An 18,288-nucleotide genomic window follows, 5' to 3' on the forward strand; every position below is an offset into this window, starting at 1 on the left:
CCTTAATACTTCTATAATGTTTTGATTCTGACGCCACCTAAAAGGCTGATAACAGCTTCTGACATACTTGAATTAGTTCAGTGTTTTTAAGGAATCTTTTTCAGAGAAATAACCAGTTCTGATGTAGAATGCACCTAGTTTAGGTTGCTTCATGTGCAAGCTGCACATTGTGCCCTGGGTGGGGCTCCAGGAGCTCCAGCCCTCTGGAGCTTCAGGCAAAAAAACCCATGAATGGACATGGACCCTTTGTCTGAAAAAAAAGGCATGGGGTGTGGCTGGTCATACAGAGACTGCAGGACCTGATGTGCAACAAGAACAAATATCACCGTTGGAACAAGTACACACAGACTATGGGGATATAAAATTCAGGGATTCCTTTGTTCAGGGTCCCTCCCTGGTGAAACCAAGTTTGAGCTGTTTTTGTGTTGCTGCACCACAGTTAAATTACGTAAAGGAAAGAGAGATCTAGGATTCAGATATGGGAAATCTAGATTGAGCAGTAACAGAAATTTGTCTGACAGTGTGCATGTGGTGAGCATAGGAAGAACAAGCAGGACATCCATCACGTCACTGGAGCTACCTGCTGTGAAGGGGCTTCAGTCCCAGCAGTAAAATCTTGGGTGGTGCAAGTGTGGCTCACAGAGACGGGCATCTGAAAGGTCAGGCAGGAAAGTTGCCTTGACACCTGGTTTCCAGTTATCTGGTAATCTAGTGAGGCACATTTCTGGATGTTTGCACCAACAGGAGCATTGAACTTGAAATCTCAAAATGTCTGAAACTGGGCATTTAGCTTCTTTACTGAGTCTGCATTTAAAAATGTATGTTGATCTTCATGACAGAAGACTGTGTTCGTTCCTTTTACTCAGACAGCCATTTCAAGTGGGGTTTCTCTGGAAAAAGTTAGGTACCTTCTTCTCAGCTCCTTTCCTTTTCCACTGTAGGGAAACTGCACTTTTCCTGATGTTAACTTCTAGGCATATTTGATCTTATACCTTTAAATATCAATGCACTCTAGATGAGAGACTCTGTTCCCTCTCCAGTGCAGGCATTATGAATCTGTTTGAGTTAGCCTTAACCTTGAAAGGTTTCCAGGCTTTAAATGTCTGGTGGTATATCATGCCCTCTGTTCCTAGTTGTTCATTTTTGCACTTCCAAATTTAACAATACCAACAAGCCTTGGTCTTTCGCACATGCTACCCCACTGTTCTTATTCCATCATATATTTCCCTTAATATTTATATTTTTTTATGTAGAGTTCATTCTACAAGGAAATGCTGTATAAATAAATCCCATTTTTCCGGTAACTCCATTTATTCTTAATTTTTCATTCCTGTTAAGTCATTAGATCCTTTTAAAGTTTTTGCAACACGTTCTCTCCAAAATGGAGATAGGGAAAAAATAGATTAATTCTCCTTCAGTTTAATGATGCTTAGCCTCCAGGTGTAAATCTGAATTTTAGAGCTTTTTCAAATATGTATGTCAAAATGTTATTAATTCTGAGGCAAAATAAACTGAGTATAAGAGATCTCACCTGTATTCCATGAAACCCGAGGGGCATTTGTATCTGTTGTTCTGATAGAAAGATGCACAGTGATTGGCAAACTCCTTTCAAAGTAGAGGTCATGAACCTCAAACTCCACCTGTTAAGAAAACAGATAAACTGCTTATTGAAAACTGGAAACCAAATGTAATTCAAAAAACATATAGTGCGTTCTCTCCAGAGAGATCTTACAGGCTTCTGATAATATGTTAATAAACAAAACTTGATTTAGCTTCTAAAAAGAGCCATGGAAGTTCTGCAAAAAACTGAATATCTGCCTTCTTCGCTCTTTGCAGTGAATTATGTGAAACTTAATTTGTAGTGTGTGGAATTTTCATTTTTGTTTGGGGTGCAGTTAACTCAGCAATTAATATAGAGCTTTTTTTAACTAGTAATAATACAAAGGGAGGAGACATTTTGTGCTCTTTTAAGAGGTGTAGGACCAAAACCAGATGTGATAGAAAATGCATGCACTAGTATAGGAAAAATATTTTTAAAAAATCAAACTCTTGAGTTGTAAAACTCCAGAACTGTCAAATTCTTGAACATGGACTCAAACAATGCTGAAAGCAGAACAATGATGAGGCACTCAAGGAGCAGATGTTTTGGATGTCTTGGATGTCTGGTCCTCACACTACAGAAACAGGGAAAGGAGGTTCCTGTGACAGCCAAAAAATGAGACAAGCCTTGTCAGGGTCAGATGTCAGTTACTGTTACTGTTGCTCTGCTTTCCAGGCAACCTTTTCCTCAATTTACCTTGCTTTGATTTTCTTTTTCTTTGGTTTTATTACTTTAGTACTAACCATTTTGCTTTGATTGGAAAATTCCTTAAGTATCTTATCAGACAGTTATTTCATAACTCACTCAATACCCTGCAGACAGAAGCTTGATCTCATTCATCATTTGCATTACGCTTTCTGTGTTAGTGACATGCATTTATTAGTCCCAGCAGGAACTGTTGGGAGTCCCTTTTTGTTATCTCTAAACCACCATTATCACAGCAGGTAGGCTGTAAGGCCAAATAGCAATCCTGACCTTTAACTGGTCCATCTTTCATGAGTTTAAATATGTCACCTCTGCACAGGTCACAGGGATCAGTAACATCATGCAAGGACAAAAGCTGTGTGGAAAAGGCACCACTGATCTTTCCAAAGGCTCTTAAGTAGATCTACAAGTACTGTTATTTCACTATTCCTCATATTTTAAAAAAATCCAGTTTAGATAGTTCTCAGTCAGAGGGATTAAAAAGTTTTCAGTACAAAGAAATTCTTATGGAGTGAGCAATAAACATCTATTTTGTGTTAGATAGTTAAGCTGACGTTATATGAGAAAGCGGTAAAAGATTTTAACTCTGCTCCTGCATTGCATATAGTTTCTAAAAACGTTTTCCTGAAAAATATCCATTACATATGATTGCATTTATTTCCATCTTACTTAAGGAGATGAAAAACAGCAAATGCTTGCACTGTTATGAGTGAAAACATTGCACTGTTACCTCATAATTCCTCCTCTCTGTGTGGCTGTTATTTGGAGGCTGATAAGCAATGAGCGTGTCATTGAGATCTTTCCAAGTGAAGGAGCCAACAGGTTTCGTGTGGTCAGATAGGTGAGTGATAAAACCCTGTGGAGGTGGCTTGGTAATGTTGAATACAAGCAGGGACTTTGGAGTTTCATTGTCTTCAGCATCAATGGTTGTGGTTGTAATAGGGGTTAAAATAAACTGATCTACTTCCAGGGTGAACTTTGCCATTGGGGCAGCTTTGGGTGTTCGGTTGGGAACAGCACCTTTAATCTGAACAGGAAGCCATGCATACTCCGTCTACAACAGGAAAAAATGAGACAAATAAACAGGCAAAGTAAAGCAAAAAAATAAATTATTCTTTTACTTTCACATAGTAAATTGGGGTACATGTTAAAGCAATAATTATTTGGAAAAAAAAACCTGAAATATTTTAATTAGAAATGCCTAAAGTAAATATTGAGACATAATTAATATGACTTTCAGGTTCACTAGTCTTATTTGTGTCTTAATTTGGGGCTGAAACAATTTACTTAATGTGATGTGAACTTAATAAATAACTTTATCTGACAGAAACATGCACAAGCCATTAATTATTATTAACTGAATATGTTCACAGAGCTCTTAACTTGTTAATTACTGTATATGCTGAAGTCAGTGCAGATCATGCTGTATAAAAATTGTGGAGTTATGCCAGAATTAATTTTTCTCTCAGGATAAACTACTTATGTCTGACAGTAATCAACCAGAGGTGTTTCTTTGTAGCCATAATGGTCTAATCATAGAGGCATGGAGATAATGCCTTCCATTTTCTTAGCTGGCAAAGTTCTAAGAACTGAAAAAACTCAAAGGATTCCTATCTCTCTTCAAATGTGAAAAGGATAAAAAACAAAAAACAAACAAACAAAAAGCACAGGATGACAATCAGATATTATAAACTTGCATAAAAATCTACCTTGTGCAGAGTTTTGCTTCTGCTATCTGAGAGATCCAACCTCACAGGAATATAATCAGTGTCAGGCGAGGGGGGGTCAAGGTGTCGATACTGAATGCCCATCCTCAGAAATTCATCACAGCTCATTTTTTCGTTGTTAATGACTCCTGGTCCCAGTGTACAGCTCCCATTTCTGCACTGTCGTCCCAGGCTGTGCTCTGTAACCCAGTAACAGCAATAGTGAAACAGTTACCAGAGCAGAAACCAACAGGGGGAACCTGCCCATGTAGCTAAAGTAACCCTGAGAGAGAGACAGTGTGATGAGAAGTAGGGCTCCTTTCCTGACTTAATTTCTCCTACACGATTTTGTTTTCAAATTACATCTTCCAACTCCAACCTCCATCCTTGGTGTTTTGGCTAGGTGCTGCCTCCAACAACTACCTCTGCTGTTTCTACCGAGTCTTGGCACTCACAAAGCTGTCACATTGGTCCACATGTCTAGAAGTCAGAAACAGAATCCAGTCAAGGAATTATTGACCCAGATCTGTGATCTGCATTGTGCCTCACAAAAATTTCATGTCCCTTTCACATCCATGATAGCTCAAGCTGTTCATTAAACTTCACATGACCCACTCTTACCCAGCACATCTGAAACAACCCACTGCTGCAGATTTCATCTGCTGGGTCTCTTTGAACATGCTAATACAAACAACTAAAGCACATCATACTAGTGCCAGGGAAGAATGGCTGATCTCCACGAAACTGCTTTTGCTGCTCTTTCCTGGTGACAAGCTGGCCATGAGCAGGCAGGTGAGTTTCCGAAGAGATTATGGAAATGGTGCAATCCAGGTTTATCTTCCTGTCATAATCAAAGGTGAGGATGTTCTTGTCAATCACCCTGGACAGACCGTGGTATTCAGGGACCTCCAAAGCATGGGAACGCATTTTTATGATGTTACAGTCTGGCTCAAGTAACTGCACATGGAGGGTAAATGTTTCTACAAACGTTTCAGTTTCTGTAAACCTGCAAGTGACAGAAGAAAATTAGTTATGCTTCATCCCATCTTCGGTTGCTTTGTGATTTGGGTATTGTCCTCACCTTAAACTGAATTACTTGAACCCCTTTCTCTCTTGTGTGCTCAAGCCTTGAATTGCCATAATCTGCCCAAATCCCCATACTTGTAAGCAGGGTGTCTTTGTGAAGGAAGAGGTTATTCACTGTGTTAGAGTATCTGTCCCTATCAGCAGGACAGCAGAGAATATGCAGTACTCTGAAAGTACAGTTGTCACTTCCCATAGCACAATGAAAAATCACTATTTTTCTGTAATAAGCAAGCAATACATAATACACATTAAATGGACATTATCTGCAATACATGGTGAGAAATGTTTCTGTAAACAGATGGTCACTTGTTAACTAATGATGCAGCTACTGGAACTAAGTAGTTACAACATGTACAGCAGAACATGCTCTAACTGTAAAAAATGGACTGCTTGCTCTTCCTGAGATCAGCTGGGTTCCTGGCAACCGTGAAGTGTGATCTCCTGCTGCTCCTTACCTGTACAGCCTGAGCATGACCATGTCTTCATCTAAAATTGGACATCCATTGTGGGTATATTTGACTTCATTAGGAAGGAAGTGACAGTCAAAAACCTACGAAGGAGACAGAATAGACTTGATACCACACTGCCAAGGATATTAACTTCACAACATCTGTTTTACTTCTCTCTGAGTGCCTGGAGTACTTCGGACTGAGGAAATTTTTAATATGTAGTTCGTTTCTACGAGTAGGTATTCACCTGTTCTATAATCTCCCAGTGAGAGTCAGAGCAACCACTTAAACATGGGGCTGCTAGCACTCCACAATTAGAAGGGCAGAGGTCGTATGTGATTGTTTCAGGCTGCCGAGTCCCTCCCCAATACAACAAATAGTTTGACCTCATCTTTACTGCAGCCTCTGGAGTTAAGGACACAGGTGTACCCAGCGGCACATACAACTGCAGTGGTGCTGAAAAGACAGCAGTTCCAGCATTATAACATGAGATTTATTGACTTTTAAAGTTGTTCATGGCAATTGCTTGATCATATAGTAAATCTTGCTTTATGACTAATACAAATGGACTTCAAAAATACGACCCAGCAAAATTTCTGTTAGAAACTTTGCTCAGATTTGTTAGCTCTTTTCTAGATCAGATGTCATCTCTGCGCCCTACCAAGATCCAGCCCCAAAATCAGTATAATCCACTTCAAAAAAGCAATCTGTCCCATGATGTTCCCTATGTTGTCCCTACCAGCTAATTCAAAATAGACTAATTCTTACAACACACCGGATACAGGTAAAATTTGTGAGTCTGTCTGGCCACAGTTTGACATCTAAGCCCGACACTTACTTCAGGAAGATTGATTTATTTAATGGTTGGTTGATTTGTGAAAGCAAGGCAATGAGGAAACGTGCCTGACACAAAGAGAAGAAAGATTGCTTTGTAGAACTGTGACACACTCATTCTTTGGAAAAGGGGTTTGGATTCTGGGGCATACAGTTTTCATGTTCTCAAGTACTGCAATTTGCAAGACTGGCAAATTATAATTCCCATGCAGTGGTGTTTTTTTACAGAAACAACATCTGAAAGCTCCTAGCATTGATAAGACTATGTCTATGTTATCCTTTTGGTAACAGGGAATCCCTACATAGTCCATGGAGGATGGAGGATACTCATGTTTTGTAACTAAAAGACATGTTCTAGCCCGCAAGACACCCAAATCACTGCATTTCCTAAGCATTTTACTATGAATGTTAATGTAGTTTTCATTCTTTTTTTTAGGAGCAGTATTCACAAACCGTTATATGGACTTTCACAGACTAAAGTGAAATCTGTTCAACATTCACTACTAGACCTAAAGAGGCCATAACTAATAGTGATTAATATACTTATATGGCTGACTGACTAGCCACATTTTTTTTTTTTTTTTTTCAAAAAAAGAAGAGGTAACTTTTTAATGACAGTAATTTTTTACATATGACAAAAGAATCATGAAAACTAAGTGCCTTACTTGAATTGCCTTTGTTTCCCCCAACCACTTTGGAGGATGCTGAAATGGCTGAGGGACTTCAGTGAGGTTCTAAAATGTTGACTAAAAGAGTAGCTCATAAAGAAAATTTTTAGATATTCTGACTTTCAGTGTAAAAATTACATAATAATTTAATTATAAATTGTTATTGCATAATTAACTGAAGCACCTCATGACCACTTTGTGGATTTATGCTAAAGGATAAAAGAACTACTGAACTTCATTTCTTTCTAGCCATTACACAAAACAGAACTTACATCTTTCTATAATGGAAGAACAGTTAGAGTTTCTCAGCTTCCATTATTAGTGAGAGGGTCCACTTCCTCTGAAGTTATTCTCAGATGCTCAAGCAATGTGATAATTATTCTATATTCTTAGCAATTTTAAAATTTATTGCCTGCTTTTAACTTTCATCAAGAAGTTCATTGTGCAAAGTCTTTCCCTTTTTTTTTGTCTGTTTGTTTTTTTAAATGATGAGTTAGTTGATATATACATGGATTAACCTCTTGGAATAATCTGTAAGATACAGTGTTATGGAAAATATGCTTGATTTTATTTGTTGGGACTGCTTAGAAAGGAAAGAAAAGAACAATTTGTGGAAAACAAAATTACTCTCATATGATGTAGGTTTTGACTATATTGTGGCTGTTCTGTTGTGTATTATTTTCAAATGCCATAGAAATATGTGCTTTGTTTTTTTTCAAACAAAACCAACAAATATGGATTTTTCTTACTTAATGTCTTTTCTTTCTTAGTACAAACTAGCATAAACATGATAGTTAACTAATCAATTGGATAGTCTTATGTGATATTCCACAAAAACAGAAAATAAAATTAAGTAGTTATGTGGTATGTTATCTTAAAGAAAAGAAGTATATTATGTACAAAACCCACTCATATTGTCGTTTCAGAAGCTTAATGTTGTGCACTGAAAGTAAGATTTCTCACTGACATAAATCAGTGCAGATCCCTCAAAGTCAAGAGGATTTTGGTTACAGAATGGTGTTGTGGGGGACCATGTCAAAGGCTTTACAGAAGTCAAGATAAATGGCATCCATAGCCCTTCCCTTGCCCGCTGATGGAGTCACTCCACCACAGAAAGCTAATGGGTTGCTCCGGCAGGACTCACCCTTGGTGAAGCCATGCCAGGTGTCTCAAATCACCTCCCTGTCCTCCATGTGCCTTTGCACAGCTTCTAGGAGGATCTGTCCCATGATGTTCCCGGGCACAGAGGGCAGGCTGAGAGGTCAGTAATTCCCAGGAAAGATCCACCCTTTTTAAGGATGGGTACTGTATTTCCCTTTTTCCAGTCTGGAAACTGGGATTTCACCTGACCACCACAACTTTTCAAACATCATGACATGTGAATTTCCAACGACATCAGCCAGTTCCCTCAGAACTCTGGGATGCATCTCACTGGGTCCAATCATATAAAAGAATTTATGCCTTTATTTTTAAGACATCATTTGTTCCACATCTTAATTGATAACAAGGGGATAGAAAATTTAGCACCTTTCTACAAAGGTTTGTTAACACTGACTGACAGTCAGTTTATATGTGTATTGAGACACAATCTGCTTTGCAAAAAGAAACATCTGGTTTATGTTTCCTGATACATTTCCTTTTGTATGGACAGGCAACTCTAATTGTCTATAAATTCACTGGGTGAGACAAAGGAAATCTAAATCTTTTTCTAATTAATGTTGAGCTTTGTTTTTTTCCACTTCAACTGCTTTTTAATTACAATTTGTAATTAAATTGTCATACATTCCTAGAACATTACTCACTTTAATGGTAGTAAACCAGATCATACCAGAGACATTTTCTGGCTGCAGAATTTCCTGTAGAAAGATCATGAGTGGCACAAGGAGATCTGGACTCTGGCACCTTTTTTCAGGAATGGTGAAAGCTCAAGCACCGCCTCTCTCCAGCCGGCTGCCCTAGGGCCACCTGCCCAGCAGAGCTCTCCTCTCTACATGAGTGCCTGCAGCTTCCATGAGCCACACTCAACTGCCTGGGCACACATTCAGGGCGATAAAAGAACAGGTGCTTAACAGAAGCAGGGCTGGGAGAGGGGAAGTCATGTGGTAAACAAGGTGTAGTGAATGCACATCCCCCAGGATCTCTTGAAAAGGGCCTCTAACTATGTGCTTGAAACATGTTGGGTTACACAGGACAAAACAGCTATTTCAAAACACCTGAGTCCTACTGCAGACAGAGGCTGAGGCAGAAACTGAAAGCAAAATCACCCCTCAGCCAGACAGATTGCCTGCAGAAGAGGTTTGCCATAGGTTTCACATTTAAGTCCCTCTTTTTCTCCTCTCCTTTAGATTGGATACAATGAAAAATTTCTTTACCAAAAGGTTGGTCAGGCATTAAAAGAGGTGTCCCAAGGAAGTGGTGGAATCACCATACCTGGAAACATTCAAAAATTGTATATATGTAGGGCTTGGGTACATGGTTTAATAGTGGACCTGGCAGTGCTGGGTTACTACTTGGACTCAATGTTCTTGGAGGTCTTTCCAGCCTTAATGATTCTATGTTCATATGAATCAAGGACCAACCTATACTGGGGAAATAGAGGTGGGTTACTATGGTCAGTGTCCCTGTGCTGGCAGAAAACAAGCTCTGGGGTAGCTTCAGCAGATGCACCTACACTCCTTGGGGCCAGTCTATAGAGAAGATCACACATTGTCCTGTCCATCACCTCCTGTTTTCCCTGGCATGCCTCTGCTCCTTAGGGGTGCTGATTCAGCTGAAGGACTTGTCAGTGGTATGCAAAAATAACAGTGATGACCAAGACAGAGGTTTTGAAAAACCTTTTGATACTGGTGCGCCTTCACCTATATTCACAGAAGATACCAAAATCCCCGGAGAGGAGGTTTAAAACTATATTCAGACACAAACACACAGAAGTGTGTGCTGTGGCACAAACCAGAATTTTTCAAAAAGCCAAAACCTGCTTGGCTACGGTTCATTAAAACCATTCGTCTTCTGTCTATAATATTACATCTGCATGACAACTACTTTCAACACCTTCCTTCTATAACTCAGGGGGGGCGATTTCTAAAGCAGATGAGTAGCAGAATGGTAATATGTGAAATACATTTCATTATTCCTACGGGCTTGACATTTGAACAGAAAACAGGGGAGTTGTAATGTATTTGCCATCTGCTAACAATTTGGCTGCTGCAGAACAGAACAAACAATGGTGTGCACAATGTGCTTATTGTATGTGATTATTTTTTTCTTAATTGCTCCTTAAGTAGTGGCTCCGTGACTAAAATGCAGAATGCTGTAGTGGGCTATGCATTACCCAGGGGGCACTGGTTACTCTCATGGGAGAAAAATAAGCAGCTGAGAGACTGGATGATATCTCCTAACTGAAAGTTTTGAAATACCCATTCTTCACTTGTGAAAGGAGACCCTGACCAGACTTACTTCTGTGCACTCATGCTACTGAGCTCAGCTTTTGGATCTCAGGGCTGCAGTTCTCTACTAGCTGTCTTTTTAAGAAAAAGGCCGAATGCCACAGACCTTTCAGTTTCATGCCTTTTAGTTAGTACCCAAAAGAAAAACAAAAATCAGTAAAGCAGCTCTTTTTAGTTTCTCCCAGACCTGCACACACCAACATTCAAGCAGCAAAACAGAGCCCAAATACCTGTGGAGTTAATTTCCCAACCCTCTGTGTTATTGGCTCATTAATCACAACTTCTACTTTGCAGACATCTTTCTCTCTGGGTATGGAAAACTTGAGGTCTTCTTCTGACAGGAAGACAGACTGTCCCTTCATCACTTTAACCCCAAGGTTCAAACTAATAAAGGAGGAGCACACAGCTCTTAACATGACAGGCAGCAGTAGAAACAAGCAGCTTTTCTCAATGGGCTTCATGTTATAAGGGGGTGCCAGTCTTTTTCACCAGTGAAAAAATTTCTTAACAAAAGGAGTCTTCTTTCTCCACCAGCAGAGTTTCACCATATAACGAAGGCATTATTAGCCACAGGTAAAAATGTATGATATGTTTTCTATTAATAGGCCCTGCTTGACTGAAATTTGGGCAGGACCCTTTCAAAATATCCTTAGGTTTTTATAAAATTCACTGGTCACGCCTGACAAAATGATGAATGTGTTCTCAGAGTCCTTTCAAGGTTTGTTAATCCTGAAAAAAAAAAAAGAAAATTGCTATAAGGCATTGAGCAACTATAGGGATAAAAACAGAACAACAGACACACAATACCTTCCATTATTCCTGACAATTGCAGTTCATTTCAAGCAGCAGCTTGACTTCACCTTTGAATGCTGTTCGGTGTACACATGCTCAGAAAATTAGCTATCTACCAATGAGAGTTCTCCCTCAACAGATCAGCTCTCCATGTGAATTCCAGGCACCTGCAGTCTGTATGCACATACAAACCCTTGCTGTGTAGGATCCTTTGTTACTGACCTTTTTAACTGCAGGACTGCATAGATATTAATAAAACAGTATGAGCTCCAAATAGTGTGAAAGTTCAGAGGTGCTCATTCAGATTAAATATACCAGAAAGTGAGATAAAGGGAAGGTGGCCTCCTGTTAAATCTGTTTTCTCTCTGCCATTGGAGGCACGAGAAAAAAAATCAACCTCTAGTTGAAAACACCTTTCCCATGCCTCTCTACTCTTCCTGTTACAGTAAGTAACTGTGCCAGGACAGCAGCATAGGAACATGATATGGCATGGCAAAGCTGTAACTTTTCTTTAAAAAAAAAAATCTGAGAAAAATTCAGTGACAATAAAGAAGAAGGGGTAATATGGAAAATAAATTACACAAGTTTCTCATGTGCCTAGTTACACTTAATCTTCATCTTTCATGTTTATAAGCTCATAAAGAAAGAATTTTTCTTCTGACATTAAACAAGCACTATTGAAATCCTTCTAAGAGCCTAATTTCTACAATCCTCCAAAGTAACTGAATCTACAGCCCAAAGAATAAGAAGTGATATCGATTTAATAAAATTTGAGAAGATCGTAAGAGTTCCAAGACAGTAAAGTGTCAACATTCCTTTAGTTTATGTAAATTTTTAATGTCCTGACTACTTATTTGCCACAACCTTACGACCAACAGTGAACTTTCCTGAAAGTGAATTAAAAAACAAATCTTTGTATCTCTTTATTTTCTTTGTTGATTTTAACAGGTAGGTGTTCCCTCCATTGTTTCCAGAAGAATGACCTTCTGAACAGCTTATAATGGAATACACATCTCTATCCAGTTTTAAATTTCACTGGAAAACAGCTGGCCGTTCAGAATTCTGTCAAACTATTCACTTCCTAAAGTTAAACAAGACAGATCCACTCACTTCACCACAGATTTAAGGTTGAGTACTTTGAGAGTCACATACATGTAAACTTGGATGTATGTTGACCATGTAATCTGGGACATAAATTTTAAGTCTAGTTTTCTGAGTGTTTATCTGAAAGTCTTTCCATTTTGGTTTAGAATATTGAAGCCATACCTGTCTGAAGAAAATCTGAGAGAAAATGTAGAATTCTAGCCAGTGGAAAAGGCATGAAATCCATGGTTGAATATTCAGATAAGAAAATAATGCAAAATTTTAGATTCAGACTAGGACCGGCAAAGTGCTAAGAGGCAGTTAATGACTCTGACACATAGACCCCATGGTTTACCTCTCATGACAGTGCCAGTAACTCTCTGCTCCACAACAGCAGGCTGAGGCATAGATTTATGGTTCAAAATAGCTTTATTCACAGGCATTTTCTTACAGGACAACTCATCAGAAATTATAACATTAAAGCCCAGATAGTTTTTACTTTCTCTACTCCCGCATAGATAGCTACCACAAAACCATGTTATAGTTGAGAGATAGCCTCATCACCAGCTGGGGAATGACATTCATGCAGAGATGTCTGCATCTTGACTCTGTTACAACCCAGGTTCATCTATTTCTTGCGCCTGCCCTGTAAATCCCAGCATTGAGTGAAGTTTAAACCTCAAGTGCAGGTAGAGGTTTCTGTGCTGCCCTTCCTTACCCTGCATCAAAAACAGAAAGTCTACAAGAACAGAAAGTCTACAAGAGGAATCAGGACCATTTTGATCAATTTCATGGTGGGTGTATGAGACATTCTCTGCTACAAATTTGGTCCTGTTGTCACTGTGTATTACAGTCTTGCTTTGGCTACTTTAACATCCAGACACAGCTCCTGTATCACTATGTATGTGTTTGCCCCATGTTTTCCAGCCACTGGCCTCTACTTGGATGCTGTAGGACTCTCTCCTTAGGTGGCCAAGTGAAGATCTTGGGAAGTATAAGCTCACTTTCTCAATCACTTACCCAATCACAACAAAATGAAATGGCAAGGGATCCTTTCAGTACATAATGACAATAAAAATGAGAAGGTTTTGGGGTGAGTGCCATGATACTAACGCCCTCCCTATTTGTAAAGAAGGTCATTGCTTCAGTGAAGTCATGTGTGTGCTACATGGTACTTATGCTAATTGACGGAGACAGTATGCTGCTCTTCAGCAGATGTAAAACTGCTAGTGATGCCACTGTCACATTTTGTGGCTGCTTTGGACTTCCTTACAATCTACTTACTTCTCTGCCCTTAGTATCACAGCTGAACCTGATTCACCCCTGCTAATCCTTGGCATGCCACCTGTGTATCCAAAATGGACATACAACTAAGGCACTGTTTAATTCCAAATGCACCAAAATATTTCAGGTATATTTAGTGGTCTAATGAAATAATGGTATTCATTAACAACACAGAAGGAGAATCTGTATTGCAAAATTAAGCTGTTTTCTCATCAACTTTCTAAGGGTCTGTCTATATGTCAAAACACCTGAAACAACTCCAAGTGCATTCACTGGGTGAATGCAAGCCCACAGAAAGGTACTGGCTTTGGTCCCAGAAGTAAAACAGTCATGTCAGTTCAGGGATATATCATATACTAGTTGTTATCCCTCAGTGGGGAGGAGCACATGATGTATGAGGAGAGGCAGACACAGCTGGATTTGTTCAGCCTGGAAAAGAGAGGCCTTACTGCTTATTTTTAGACTTCTAACAGAAGAGTTCCTGGAGCACGGGGAGAGACATGCAAACCCATTAAAACAACAACAAGGGGAATTCACATTGGTTATTAGAAAAGAAGAAAAAAAAAGTTATCACAAACATAGGCAGTGGAATGGGTTTCATGGAGTCCTCTCAGATGTATTTAATAAACTAATCAGGGCCTGATGTAACTTTGAAGCTAGACTTGCCATAAAACAGGCTTTTCTTGGAGAAGGAGGCAGGAGCAGCTACCTTCAGAGGTCCTTCTTGCCCAAAATCATATGCTGACTCTAAGCTGAAAAGACAGAGCCATCTGACTGCTAGGATCTAGGTTAATTACCTGGTGTATTTTTGCAAAATACTGCATTATACCCTGCTAACTGTCCAGTAATTCCCCTGAGATCCAATAGAAACCCATACTGGTATAAAAAATGTGGTAATGAGTAAAGAGACCTCCTTTCCTGTGTAGATTGGCCAAGCTGACTCTGAGATTTGAAAGCCTGGAATATAAGTCCTGAAGATGTGCCCAAGGCATTGAACAAGGGATGTATGGCAAGGGTGCTCTAAGGAGCTACTCATCTGCTGGCAGCTCCTGCCCACTCTGGGGAGAAGGCAGAGGGAGAATGGGCCTCTGAGAATGCAGTGAATGTGACTCTGTAGAGTTGACAGAGGGACATACCAGACTGGGGACAGTGTAAAGGAGGGTTTCTGTGAACTTCAGATGTGGTTTGTTAAAAATTTCCTCCAAGTGACAGAACTAGTTTTCCCTCAGGGCTGCTGGTGCACATGTGGGAAATGATGCAATGGTTAATTACAAACATTAACAACTAGTGAGTCTGATTCTGAGGAGAGCTAAATTGATGTAAGTAAAAGATTAATCCAAGTTGTTTAGATAGCTATCTACCAACACAATAAAACCTGAATCAGCACCAATAAATCTCAGCTTTAATACCTAAAACTTGATTAAAGAACCTGTAATCACTAGTGAGCTTGAGCCAAGTCTCAATGACACCAAAAGCCTTCACTCGGATTTGGATGAGACTTCAAGAGTTTCTCTGTATGTGACAAAATCTCTGGTTGCCTGGGATATTTCCCTGAACAGATGGATCAAAATTGCCCTACTCTTCTGCAAAGCTGGAAGGAGAAAATGGAGAATGATTGTCGTGGGTTGGAAGCTGGATTGATTTGTTTTAATGAATACCAGAAAAAGTTTGCAAGAAACAGAAAGAAGGTACAAATTTTTTTGAGGATGGGTTTAAAGAAAACAAGTAAGAGCTTTCCATGATTTCTAGGAAACAAGATGAATATTATTACAGCAATTAAAATCTAGCCAAGGGCTATGAAAGGATCATGCACTATTAAATTAGGAGATTGTCACTTCAGAATGTGCTCTTAACACATGCACCCCTTGGACTGTTTGTTATTTAATGGTTTTGTTCCATGCACTACAAACAAGGATTACAGGTCACCAAGAAGCTAAGTATTTGACAAAGTATTTCCTGAGTTAAGGAATGGCAGATAACACTCTGTATGCAGTTACACTTTGGACATACGTCAACAGCGAAGATGCATTTTGCCTGAGGTAAAGTACAATCCTGAGTTAGCTGAGATTATGACTAGTAGAATTCTCTAACTAGCAAAAAAGTAACTTGCAAAATCCCCTTTTAATAACTGTTTGAAGACACAGTGTATAATTATTGCAGAATGTGTTGGAATGTCTCAGCATAACACAGTGGCAGCAACTTATCTCTAAAAGGTCATGATTCCAGACAAATATATAGAATTCAGCAGGAAATGTAAAAAAAAAAAAAGAAAACAACTTTGTAAGCACATATGTGTTAAGGAACACACATTAACTTCTATGCATACATTGACTAATAAATATCTGCCTAATTCAGATGAACTGAGTCAGCAGTCTGAACTTAAATGAAAACGTAAAAATGCTGGCAGATCCCTACTGCAAAATAAGTGTACAATTTTAAAACATGCATTTAAAAAACAAGTCATCCCAGTTAAATGAAATATATCCTTTTTAAATACTTACTAGTATCAAAAGTTTTTACCATATTCTTCAGTTCTTTTTATCACATTTCTTCTAGTGTCCCTCATTAATAAGACAGTTCTAAGCAAAGAAATCTTATTTAGTTCTTCCAAGCTTTTATAAAAGCTAAAGCCACAAAGTTTTATTAGATCTGATGGAAAAAAGCCAGCATAGTTGAGAAATCTATATCAACTTGAATATTAGGATAAAGTAACTTATTTGGAATTCAAACTTTCAAGTTAACTTCTACTAAACCACTGGCAAAACATAGTGCCTGCTTTCCTCGAAGTTAGAACTGAGCTTTCATCCATCTCAAGCTCAAAAATTACTGTCTGGCTGCTCTGCTGCAACATTCAGCAACAAACTGAACTCTGCAAGCTTAAGACAACAAACACAACAGCATTCAATGAGGACAACAAACTTGAATAAGATACTTACAGGTAGTAGTGTTTCTGCTGGAGGCGGAACATGAGCTCATACTAGGAAAAGAGGAAAAAATCTATGTCACTGACCCAGTAATTTCTGTTTTAAAAGGCTGGCAGAGAAAGAAATCCAATGAGTGAGCGACAGAGAGAAAGCAGAGAGGGGGAGGGGAGAGAGATAGATGAAATTCCAGTCTTTCTGGTCAGCTTGGCTGTAGTTTTCTCTGTACTGAAAATCCACAATAAACACTCCTTGCTTGCAAGACTGCTCCTGACTGCAATGCAAACTACAAATACTTTCGGGCTCCATATGATAACAGCACTCAGAGATGCCATGTAGTGTTTACACTCAGCAATGCTTCTCTGGCAGCCAGCCTGAGATCTTCTTTTCCCCTTCTGCTAGTTAAGTCTGTTGGGAATAAAAATTGAGCTGCTGTTATTAAGGTTTGCTCTCTTTTTTTTGTCCCCACTTTTGCTAGTTTATTTCCTTCAAAACACACACACACCCCACCACAGTAGTGTTCAAATTTTAATTTTCTTTTTTTCCATTCAAAACAGCAAGAAAGACAAAGAGTATAAGCAAAATCCTACTAATTATTAAATATCTCATAGGATCCAATATATCTCTCCAGCCTTATGTCATGAGACACATCAGATTTGACCAGCTGGTGAGATTCTAAGTAAAATTTGCTACCACTCAGTGGCTCATGTATGCACCCTGAGGAGCAAACCTGACAGCCCAAATTTTCAGAGCACAGAATCTGTATTGCAAAGCTGCAATATAGGGACAGACCATCCTATGTTCACCTCAGCAGAGGGACCAAAAGAGTTTTTAAGCATAGGGGACAAAAGGATTTTCAACCCAGCCACAGGACATTGTGACAAAGGCAAGAGGGACAGCATGGAGAAGAGCTACTGAGTTCCAGGTTACCTGTGTAAGCAATAGTCAAATCCAGCACAACCATAATGCTGTAACTTGTTGTCTCCCCTTGCTCTTCTTTGAACAAGCAAGCTGACTTTGTCCCTCATACGGAAACAAACCCGCAATATAAAAATGCAAAACTGAAGACAGTAGGAAGAAAGAAAAGAACCAGCAGATGTTCCTGTGGCATGACTTATGTACAGATGAAGAAAACAGATGAGTGTTAAAAATTAAAATGAACTCGAAGCTACACAATGTGTAATATGATACAATCTGGCCTATATTTCCCTAAGGAAAGAACACCATGCAAAAATATTTCCTTGAGGTACATAACTAGTATTAGAGTGGTATATTGTCCTGTATTTCAGACCACACATTTCATCAAGTTTCAGAAAAACTTGCTATAATTATTTGTCTCCTCTCAGTTATATAGATAGCTGTGGGTTAGCCTGTGTGTTTGTATTTTTGTTTGCTGAAACATAGCTTCTAATTCACTGTGATGAATGGCCTGTCTGCCTTGTACAGTGGTCTGATTAGGAGCTTCAGCATAACTGCCCTTACAGGCTGATTAAAATAGTGGCAGTTTATTTTAGGGTCTGTGACACATTAATCAATAATGTCATTGCAGAAGCTGTCTTCAAACTAGTTTTATTACTGCAGCAATCATTAGCATCTCATTTCTTATGGTACTCCTTAACTACAATTAAATTTTGCAATCTATCAAGATCACATTACCTAAAGGATAGAGCAAAATTACCCAAGCTTTTCTTGGTAAATGCCGGAGCACAGAAGA

At 39.0% G+C, this 18,288-nt stretch overlaps 1 protein-coding gene across 3 annotated transcripts in view; it reads right to left on the reverse strand.

Annotated features, from left to right (window-relative positions):
* FREM1 (FRAS1 related extracellular matrix 1) overlaps positions 1–16,891 on the reverse strand; it is a 61,491-nt gene extending 44,600 nt beyond the window's left edge. For 2 of the 3 annotated variants that reach the window (XM_069001587.1, XM_069001586.1), the window contains exons 1-7: positions 16,590–16,891; positions 10,725–11,223; positions 5,553–5,647; positions 4,722–5,017; positions 4,015–4,211; positions 3,036–3,359; positions 1,532–1,640 (exon numbers count right to left, since the gene is read on the reverse strand). In XM_069001587.1, coding sequence (XP_068857688.1) covers positions 1,532–1,640; positions 3,036–3,359; positions 4,015–4,211; positions 4,722–5,017; positions 5,553–5,647; positions 10,725–10,955 — 1,252 coding nt within the window. In that variant the 5' untranslated portion in view covers positions 10,956–11,223; positions 16,590–16,891. The remainder of the gene's footprint in view (positions 1–1,531; positions 1,641–3,035; positions 3,360–4,014; positions 4,212–4,721; positions 5,018–5,552; positions 5,648–10,724; positions 11,224–16,589) is intronic. The other variant, XM_069001585.1, reaches the window with a different exon arrangement.
* Between the last annotated feature and the right edge of the window lie 1,397 nt (positions 16,892–18,288).

This window comes from Aphelocoma coerulescens, assembly GCF_041296385.1.
Source record: "Aphelocoma coerulescens isolate FSJ_1873_10779 chromosome Z unlocalized genomic scaffold, UR_Acoe_1.0 ChrZ, whole genome shotgun sequence".
NCBI lineage: Eukaryota > Metazoa > Chordata > Aves > Passeriformes > Corvidae > Aphelocoma > Aphelocoma coerulescens.